The sequence below is a fragment of the Phoenix dactylifera genome, chromosome 4 (assembly GCF_009389715.1).
Source record: "Phoenix dactylifera cultivar Barhee BC4 chromosome 4, palm_55x_up_171113_PBpolish2nd_filt_p, whole genome shotgun sequence".
Taxonomy (NCBI): Eukaryota; Viridiplantae; Streptophyta; class Magnoliopsida; order Arecales; family Arecaceae; genus Phoenix; species Phoenix dactylifera.
The window spans coordinates 21,743,673-21,753,983 of record NC_052395.1 but is presented as its reverse complement, the minus strand read 5'-3'; the positions used below and the strand labels follow the sequence as shown (position 1 = coordinate 21,753,983).

The 10,311-nt window shown below is 46.0% G+C and overlaps 1 protein-coding gene across 2 annotated transcripts; it reads left to right on the top strand.

The window, feature by feature from the left end:
* The first annotated feature begins 5,083 nt into the window (after positions 1–5,083).
* On the top strand, positions 5,084–10,106 carry LOC120110553 (G-type lectin S-receptor-like serine/threonine-protein kinase LECRK3). 2 transcript variants are annotated; one of them, XM_039125857.1, is made up of 7 exons: positions 5,084–6,550; positions 6,862–6,981; positions 7,196–7,341; positions 7,439–7,649; positions 8,972–9,209; positions 9,291–9,441; positions 9,537–9,886. In XM_039125857.1, the coding sequence occupies exons 1-7, from the start codon at positions 5,221–5,223 to the stop codon at positions 9,840–9,842; spliced, it is 2,502 nt and encodes an 833-aa protein (XP_038981785.1). In that variant the 5' UTR covers positions 5,084–5,220; the 3' UTR covers positions 9,843–9,886. The 2 variants fall into 2 exon arrangements, with proteins under 2 accessions (XP_038981785.1, XP_038981784.1); XM_039125856.1 differs by having other exon boundaries at positions 5,087–6,550; positions 6,862–6,984; positions 9,537–10,106.
* Positions 10,107–10,311: the final 205 nt, after the last annotated feature.

The following is a 10,311-nucleotide window of genomic DNA, read 5'->3' as shown; positions in this document are numbered from 1 at the left end:
AACCTAGAAAGAGTAACAGTCTCCTCTTCGATTACACCATACCTCATGTGAAACTCCTCAAATTGTGCAATGTAATCGGCAACAGTTGAAGTTCCTTGAGTTAGTTTCTGCCACCTATCCATAAGGCGTTGTCGGTAAGAGAATGGCAGATACTTCTCATTCAGTTTCTCTTTCATATCCTCCCAAGTGGTGATGCGTGGAAGCCTCTGGGTCTCACGCCGATGTTCAACGTTATGCCAGTACCAGTGAGTTTGCCCAATAAGCTTCATTTTGGCAAACCGTACTTTTCTATCTTCAGTCATATCGTACCACTCAAAATAGTTATCCATGGCTGCTCTCCAATCAAGGTACACGCTCGGCTCTAATTAACCAGCAAATGTGGGGGCTTCTACTCGCACGGTACGAAGTAGTCGCTCGTCAAGATCGCGCTGGTGATCAGAATGATGTTGGTTCCTAGGGGGATGGGGAAAAGCTGCAGGCGGTGTGGTCAAACCAAACTCGGGATAAGCTGCGATTGGGGATGATGGTTCCGGAGTCCTAGGGTGTTGTACTAGGGCACGGATCTCACGTTTGAATTCGTCGTTATCAGCTCGTATTGCAGCTAATTGTTCCAGAATATCTTGTATGACTCTGGGGTCCATGGTGGATGAAGGGGTCTGAGAGTCAGTGAGGAGGTACCCTCTACCACTACGGGTGGGCATACAGGAACTACTCTAGTTGGTGATATGATATGCAATGCTACTAATGAACCCTAATTGTCCAAATGTAATGCAGGACAACCTACTGATGCAATCTACTAATGCAACCTACTATGAATTCGGAAGTCCGCAACTTTTCACAAAAACAACTTAAAATTAAATGTTACTAATTTGTACTTTGGTTAGTTCAGAATTAAAGTAGAAAATTAGTCACTATAAGAAGTTAGGTTGCAAACACGTTTTACGGTCATTCCAAGTCTGAAAGTAATCTGATCTATGGATGTTGATAATGTCCTGACACTAAGGTGTGCTAATTTAATATTTAGATTTAATTGGTAGGTAGGACGGGTGTGGTGGAAAATGTTCTAGGTTTTGCAGTTTGACAAGAAAATAAGTTTCAAAATAGGACTGTCATGCAAGAGAACTAGAACATATTTAGATAAGCAAGCCCAAAGGAGGAAGAACCTATTACCTGTGGTGAATACAGTTGACCAGAATCGTCTGCTCGTGGAGTCTCGAACACGAAGTTGACGCTGGGCAGAGCTAGCTGGAGTTGTAGACCTGGATCTACAGCACAAAGATTCCTGGGCTGTTGAAATGGGCTGAAGAACACTCTGGATCGGGCCTGAAACAGGGCCTGCAGCCAAGGGCCTTGGGCCGCGCTTCAGCAAACGGCACAAGGGCCTGGACCAAGCCCGTTCTGAAACTGCCTGGACCTGGGCCGCGCTCAAGGAAGGTTGGCGCGCGGGCCGGGTGGGGAGCTGGGCTTGCGGCCTGCTGACCTCGGGCTAGGGTCAGGCTGGTGGAGCTCGGGTGTAGCGTGATGGCACCGCTAGGATGTCTCCTAGTCTCGGGTGAGAAGAGAAGGCCGGATGGAGCTCGGCGAAGGGACGCTGCAGGTGACCCGCTCGGAGGAGACGGCGCTCGGAGGAGGCTCGGACGAGGGCTCGGGCGGCGGGAGGCAGACGGTGGGCGGCACTCAGGCGGTGTTCCAGATCATAAAATCAGGATCTAGGATGTTGGGATGAAGAAGAAGGGCTCGGGCGACGAGAGGCGAGGGCTCGACGGCGGGGAGGCACTCAGGCGGTGGAACTCGGACGGCGGAGACGACGACAGCTCGGTCACCGGAGGTTGAGCGGCGACGGCTCGGGGTGCTCGGACGAGGTGGCGGAGCCGGAGGGGCGCTCGGCGGCGGCGCTCGGCGACGGGGCGGCGACGGGCAACGGCGGTTGCACTCAGACGGTGGGGAGGCACCGTGGACGAACGGCGGCTCGGCGAAGACGGCGTCGGTGGCGATGGCGGCGGAAACCCCTAGGGTTTCCTTTTCGGCAGAACAGAGGTTAGTTTTTTTTTTTTTTTTTTTTTGAGGGGAAACATGTGCAGGTCACGTGATCCGACCTTTTTTTTTTTTTTTTAACTTACCGGATGTGGACCCGGGCTAACGGGTTTTGGGGTAACGGGTTTAGAACTTACCCGTTACCGTAACTCCTTCTTCAACCTCCCGATCGATTCGGGAGGTCGTTCCGGCCGCTTCGGCGGTGGTTGCGGGGCGGCCGAACGGCGTGGCAGCGGCGGAGCTTGCGGCCGCAGCTTCGTGGTCGGAGGCGACAGGCGGCGGCCGGTGGTGGTAGGAGGACACAGCGGCGTTTGCGGCCGGAACGGAGAGCGAATCGGCGGTTGCAGGCGGTGCGGCCGACGCAGTGGTGACTTCCGGCTTCGAGGGACAACGCTGCAAGGAGGGCGGTGACGTTCTTCTTCTTTCCGGCGGCGGGAACCACTCGTGGCCCTTCGACACGCTCCGGCGTCCGGGGTCGACGTACGGCGTAATACTCGTGCGGCCACAGAAATCCAGGGATCCGACGACGATCGGCCATACACCGGCTGCCGGTGGTTGCAGGTGGTGGGGCAACGGCGACGACCGAGGGAGCAAGTCAGATGGATGCGAGGGAGAACCCGGTGCAGGGACTGTGGCTCTTTCTTCTCTTTCGGCTGCAGAACCTTTTTTTTTTTTTTTACTTTTGTGCGGGAGCCGAGAGAAGCTCGGTGAACCAGGGTTGCTCCCCTCTGCCCCTTTTTGTGCAAACTGAGAGGACAAGAAATCTTTTTTTTTTTTTTTTTGGTGAGCGGACTGACAGAGGGAAGGGGCCTGTTCTTGTTGTTGATGGTAACCGAGGGAAAGAAAAACTGTTGACGGATCGGGGCTTTGGCAATAGAAGCAAAACCGATTGCTCTGATACCAAGTTGATGCCGGACTAACTTGTAAATGGAGGCAGGAGAAGAAGGGAAGAGAAGGAGGAAGAAGAAGAGAAGAAGGAGAAGGGAGGAGAGGAGAAGGAGAGGAGACGTGGGGAAAAGAGTTCTTTAATTCTGCATTGAAAACCCTAATCAGCTTACAAGTTCCCTTTAAATAGGGCCCCATAAGAACAATTAAAATAAACCCCTTACATAAAATAATTCCCCACAAATAAGCCCTAAAATGAAAATAAGCCCAGAATAAAATAAACCACAAATAAATCCCTAAACACAAATAAACCCAGAAATAACAATAAGCAAATATGTAAATAAAATGGGGACCTGGCTGATGTCCCCATCACATATGAGTCTTACTTCCAAAGGACATGAGAGGGTCTAAACAATCCCCTCAAGCAGTCATCATAGCTTCTCACACCACTTAAAATTAATCTGTCATTGGTACAGTGGTAGGATAGAGATGACGAGCCCCATCACATCGTACTTGCCTTCGTGATTTCTGATTAAGCCACGTCGTTCATAACAGATCAAAGTTTTCAAGAAAAACAAACCCATCAAAGTTAATTTGATTGCTCCAAGAAGGGCCACCCGGCCAGCTGGCTACGATACAGGTCAAATGCGACCATAGAGACCATCAAATGTGATAGGATTCTTAATTTCAAAAATTAAGAATCCTATCATTCCCGAGTGACCATGGAGACCATCAAATATGACCTCTATCGGTGGAGCTGCACTACAGCTCAAGCTGCAATGCAATTTGAATTGCAGGCATGCCTCCGGCACCACTATTTGATTGACATTGCAGTTGGAGATAGGGGCGGAGGTGGAGGGTCAGGGAAGGAGAGAGTGGCAGCAACAGCAAGGAGAGGGGCCAAGATAAGTGGTAGGGAAGTGATTGGAGGCAAAATGGATCGGCCTACTCCGGCATGAAGTCACCCAATTTCGGCTGAGCAAACCTCAAAGCCAGGCCGACCTCAGCCCGCCAAAATCTAAGCCGACCTCGGCTAGAGGCCAGGCAGACCTCGGCCCCGCCAAGAGCCAAGCAGACCTCGGCCCCGCCAAAGGCCGAGCCGACCTCAAGAGAGAGGCCGAGCGGACCTCAGCCCGCCAAAAGCCGAGCCGACCTCAAGGGGGAGGCCAGGCCGACCTCAGCCCTGTCAACCTTGATCCCGTCAAAGATCCTATGGATCTCATGCCCAGGCCGCCGGCGGCCAGATCGTGCCACGTGGCAGACCTAGAGGCTCCCTCAGTAGATCCTCCTGGATCATAGTGTTAAAGGCTGGTCATTATGACAACCGCCTTGGGGGCAGGGCATTGATGATTGGCTCCTCGCATACCACCAGGTAACATCTCGGAGTGAGTGCGCACACAACGCATTTACGGACTCCCTCGACCACTTCCGTTTAGAAAGACGTGGCAGACCCTCAAAATAGATCCGGAAAGATATCTCCCGAATTCTCCGCCCGCAGGATGGATCTCCATGCTGTACGCTGCCTCCAATTAACGACCAGCTGATCACGAATCAACTTGGAATTTCAGATAACGGCCGAGACCCTTACCCTATAAAAAGAAGGTAGGAAAAGTCATTTGGTAAGCCATTATAAGCTACAAGAGGTCAGCCAAGGCACTCAGATACTTCTCTAAAAGTCCGGCTAACTTAGCCATCGAAGGGACTTCGCCGGAATCTCCAGCCAAAGCTTTGTGCAAGTACTTCGGAGCGTAGGAGGTGACCCTCTTTCTCTGTCCCGGCCGGTGTCTCCTCGACTTCTTCCGGCGTGGTCACCCTCATGCCAGATTTCAACCACAACAGGAAGGAGTTGGTGATGACGCAAGGGAGTGACATAGTGCAATGGTAACAGCAAGAGGAGGGACTAGGGCAGGAAAGCAAGAGGAGAGGGCGATGAGTGGTTGATCTTGTGATCTTGGGGGTCACTTACAATGTTTAAATAAGCGCACTTATCTATCTCACAATTGGCGTTACAACATTGATTAAGCTATGCTCCTCCACCGAGGTGCCATTGAGAAGAGAAGGGATCACCGACAATAAGATAAGTCTTTGTACCAAACAAAAAACAATAATATAAGTCTTGCTAACTTTCCCACTCAAAAATGCTCAAAGCCACATCCCCACTTGGGCGTCACTGCCGCGGTTCCCATGTTCCACCCAGCAATTTAAACGTGAGATAACAACAGGAACATTCCTGCAACCCCTGGTCCCCCTCAGCTCAATGATGAAATAAAAATCATTAAGGCGGACAAAGAACTCCATAGAATGGAATCCCCTCGGCTCCCTCTCCACCTGTTCCTGCCTCTCCTTCCCCAAATTATACTGCTAATAATTGGTTCAACGTACGCTCAAACTATAATCTCCGGCAAGATAAGCTTGGGTTCCTCCCGCACCGCTCAGACCGGCCAAACAGCTGCCTGGTTCTCGCCTTCCGGCGACTTCGCCTTCGGATTTCGACCCTTGGAAACCGACGGCAACCACTTCCTGCTCGCCATCTGGTTCGACAAGATAGAAAGCAAAACCGTAGCTTGGTATGCAAATGGAAACCAATCGGTGCGAGCTGGGGCCGCAGTGGGGCTCGCCACTGACGGGAAGCTCTCGCTCCAGGACCATGACGCCAAGGAGGTATGGAGCGTCAGAGTCAACAGTAGCGTTGCATACGCCGCCATGCTCGATAACGGCAACTTCGTATTGGCAAGCAGCGATGGCTTGGTCCGATGGCAAAGCTTCGACAACCCCTCCGACACCATCTTGCCGTCCCAAGTTCTGGGTCCAGGTAAGGAGCTCCGATCCCGACTGATGGACACCGAGTACTGCGGCGGACGCTTCGATCTCATCATCCAAAGCGACGGCAATCTGACGTTCTATCCAATAGAAGTTATATCTGGCTACAAATATGATCCTTACTGGAGTTCCGGAACGAGTGGGAATGGATCGCAGCTTGTCTTCGATGAGTCCGGTACCATCTACTTGGCTCTAACTAACAACACCGTGTTCATGAATTTTTCATCGGGGAGAATGGACTCGGTCGGAGATTTCTACCAGAGGGCAACACTCGACCCCGATGGGGTCTTCAGGCAGTACGTCTACCCAAAGAACACGACAACGAGCGGCGGCGGCGGCGGTTGGACCGTGGTCGATTTCCAGCCCCCCGACATCTGCCGAGAAATCACAACGGCGACGGGGAGTGGTGCCTGCGGGTTCAACAGCTACTGTGTGTCTGGTGGTGGAGATCGGAGCGTGGATTGCGAGTGCCCACCTGGCTATGCTTTCGAGGATCAAAGCAGGAAGTACAAAGGGTGCTTTCCAAATTTTGCAGCTCAGATCTGTGGAACGAATGAGTCGGTGACAGAGACACAGTTCGAATTGAAAGAGATGATCAATGTCGATTGGCCTTTATCTGCCTACGAGCATTCGTCTCCCATCGATGAAGAGCGATGTAAAAGGAAATGCTTACGTGATTGCAACTGTGCGGTAGCTGTTTACCAGGATGACGGTGGAAATTGTTGGAAGAAGAGGCTCCCTCTCTCCAACGGAAAGATGGGATCCTATGTGGACCGAAAGGCTTTCATCAAAGTAGCCAAAGTATCCAAAGGTAAGTCTATATCATATGTTCATGTTAAATCTTTGAATTTGCCTTCTTCCAGGCTGCCCATTACTCTTACAAGGCCGGGTTGAAAACAGGGGGGGGTTGGGTTCATTTCCATTAAAAATTTCAGTATGATCTTCCACACTTCAATGATCGGCCAAATTTATAACCTTTTGCAGGAATTATAAGAAAAATCTGTTTTCTTTCTGATGTATTGAGAAAGTATAAGAGCGATCCATGTTGGTTTTTAATATTTTAAATGCCACTACGACATTGAGTAGGAGCACAATTTCTAATTCTAAAAAATCGCCATGCAGATTCCATAAAGGATGATTCTAGTAAGAGGAAGCCTGTGATTGCCGTACTCATTCCCTTGGTGCTGGGAGGTCTCCTATTGCTCTGTCTTGGGCTACTTGTGTGGAAGAAGATAAGAAATCGTGGTAAATTTACTAATTTACTAACTAACATGCATGCACATGAATAATCACATATAATTGGCAGTCAACATTAATGCATTTCTTCAGTAGCTTGTTTCTTGAATATAAATTTTAATTTCTTTATTGCAACAATAGCTTCTAGGAATGTCATAAAAATAAAACAATTCAAAAATTTCACAAAACTGATCGGTTATTTATGAAATCAATCTGCCAGGTATATCACATGATTTCCACTTCAATGAAAACAGAGGGAAGGAGCTGGAGTTACCTTTGTTTAATTTGTCCATGATAGAAAGTGCTACTAATTTCTTCTCTGCAGATAATTTACTTGGAAAGGGTGGGTTTGGGCCAGTTTACAAGGTAGCTTTCTGATTTTTGGATAATAATATTTGATTCAGGCTGATTTGTCTTAACAGACGGTGTTGTAATCTAGATCTTAAAAATGACAATTAAGCAGGGTCAATTGGGAGATGGACAAGAGATTGCTGTCAAGAGACTGTCCAAAAATTCTGTACAAGGCGTGGATGAGTTTAAGAATGAGGTCGTGCTAATAGCCAAACTTCAACACAGAAACCTTGTAAGGCTTCTGGGATGCTGCATTCAACACGAGGAGAGAATGCTGATCTATGAGTACATGCCAAACAGGAGCTTGGACACCTTCATATTTGGTTCAGCTTCAATACTACTATACCTCTTTTTATTATATTTATGATATGAGGTCGATGAACATTTTGCAATGGTAGAAATAACCACATCCTATTAAATTGATTGTCACGTGTACCATGACTTGATTAATCAAAATAGAATTTTAGGAGACGGAGACCAGAACTACTATGACTACAATAATTAAAAATTGACTTCAGTTGCTATATGTTACTCTTTTTTGGCTGAAGGGGGGGCTTCAACTTGCTCTTTCATTTCGTTACTTCCAAGAAAAAAGTGATGAGCTCGCCAGTATTTTACTCAAAAAACAAAAAAGCAGACTTGCTTATTATTCAAGCTTAGATTGGTATTGAGAAGATATAAAGTTTAGTTCTCATATTATGTGAAGAGTTTGATTTTGTTAGGATCATGAAATATATGAGAAAAGTTGTCTCAGTTAATCAAGTAGGTTACCGTACCAACTGAGAGCCAAGCAGCACAAGTTTGAACCCTTCGACTTGGTAATTATTGAACATCAATCTCACTGTTTGCATTGCACCAGTTCCTGTTGGGGGGCATCAAATATCATCATATATGATGGAGCTGAGATGCAAAGTTTTCGCAGTTCAAATTTTAGCAATTACTTAAAAATTTACGTTTTCTTTAGAAGGAAACTTACTCTTAACTCATGGTGATCATTTTGTGGCAGACAAACTTGTTCATTATTTACTGCGACGCTTTGAATTTCCACTTCTAAAAATATGTTGTAAACTTGTTCATCGGTTCGGTAACCTGCAAATGCACACCATGTCACTGTTCTCATTTAAATGCACATATCTGACCTGAACCCCCACGATACTGGATTGGATGAAATAAATGAGAGCTCAAACTTATGCAATTAAAATTCTATTAATGTTGTTCAGCTTATAGAGACACCAATAAGAAAAAAATATAGAGGGAGGTGCCAATAGGATGTAAATTATATATTTTTTCAAATGCTCTAACAAAAAGAAATGTCTTTCGTTGATCCCAACAGTCCTCACTTTTGAGCTGTTTATTTTTCACTGTATACAGAAAGTCAAGGACAATATGAAAAATAAAACATATGTTAGCAAACAATCATTAGAACACCGCATCTAATGAATATCCGAGAAAGCGTTTATTTTATGTTATAATTCATTTAGAAGATGTTTATCGTGCTCAAGATATAAATGAAGGTTAATAATGGCATTTAAGGCTTTCATACATGTGAATGACAGAGTAGATTATGCTTTATATACATACTGAACAACTAGCTTAGTATCATAAAAGTTTAATATGGCTGACAAGAACTTAAATGCTGGACCAGATAAAACAAAAAGTGCACAGTTGGGTTGGCAAGAGCGTCTTGATATCATCATGGGAATTGCTCGAGGACTTCTTTATCTTCATCAAGATTCAAGGTTAAGAATAATTCACAGGGACCTTAAATCTAGCAACATTTTGCTTGACAAGGACATGAATCCAAAAATTTCAGACTTCGGCACAGCAAGAATTTTCAAAGGAGACCAAAATGAAGAAAACACAAGGAGAGTGATTGGGACATAGTAAGTTCTACTTATAAGTGCAACACCAAAAATATGTGCTACCATAATCAATTGATCTACTAATCTGCTAATGATATGCAGTGGATATATGCCACCAGAGTATGCAATGGAAGGCATCTTCTCAGTGAAATCTGATGTATTCAGCTTTGGTGTTATAATATTGGAGATCTTAAGTGGAAAGAAAATTAGAATGGTGTATGAAGCTGAATCTTCTGTGAACCTTCTAGGACATGTAAGTATTCAAATGAATGCAGTAGTGTTCATCACTCTTCATATCATTGTTAATTTGCAATTCATGTCGACATGTGCATGCGTTACAACTTACAGGCATGGAAACTATGGGAGGATGGTAGATGCTTGGAGCTACTTGATGAAGCAATGGGATGTTCTTATCCTACATCTAGAGTATTGCGATGTTTGCAAGTTGGTCTCTTATGTGTTCAGGAAGGGAGAGACGATAGGCCAACTATGGCAGAAGTGGTTTTGATGTTAAGCAATGAAGGTGTGGCACTACCCCAGCCTAACCGGCCTGGTTTCTGTGTAGGAAGGACTCTTAAAGAAACAAGCGGGTCTTCCCTGGAACAAAGTTCATCTGCAGTAATTGAGACTACTACAATGCCAGAATGTCGATGAGATACTTGCCTCAACAAGCATTTCATCTTTAGTTAATTTACAACTTCAGTTACCAACAAACTAAACATTGGGTGGTATGGACTTTCTTAGTTCAAGTTAAACCTTCATTTGTATGGTAGGGAGGACTGTACCTAGGAGTCTGACTTGTCCCAGTTCTGTGGATTCTCAACAAGGCCCAGGACATTTGAAGTATATGGTAAAGCATATTCTATATTTCATCTAGAACTCTGGCAAATTTTTACATTCTAAATCTTCTCTTACTAATGTTGCTGAATCCATCAGATTGCTTCATAGAGCTCACAACCATCCCATAATCTTGCAAAGTTTGTTGCTTAATATACTACAAAATAAAGTACCTTATTTTTGAACCTCTCAAACTGCATAGTCCAGGGTTATATATGTCAGCTTAAAATGCCTCATCAAAGCTTTGGAGATCAGCAGCACCTGACCAAACTATATTTTTTTTAAC

Bases quoted from the DNA above. Each gene is read 5' to 3' on its own strand.
- LOC120110553 (XM_039125856.1), top strand. From the start codon at position 5,221: ATGGAATCCCCTCGGCTCCCTCTCCACCTGTTCCTGCCTCTCCTTCCC. The intron at 7,342-7,438 runs GTAGCTTTCTGA...ACAATTAAGCAG, and splicing joins GGTTTGGGCCAGTTTACAAG to GGTCAATTGGGAGATGGACA. The intron at 9,442-9,536 runs GTAAGTATTCAA...TACAACTTACAG, and splicing joins CTGTGAACCTTCTAGGACAT to GCATGGAAACTATGGGAGGA.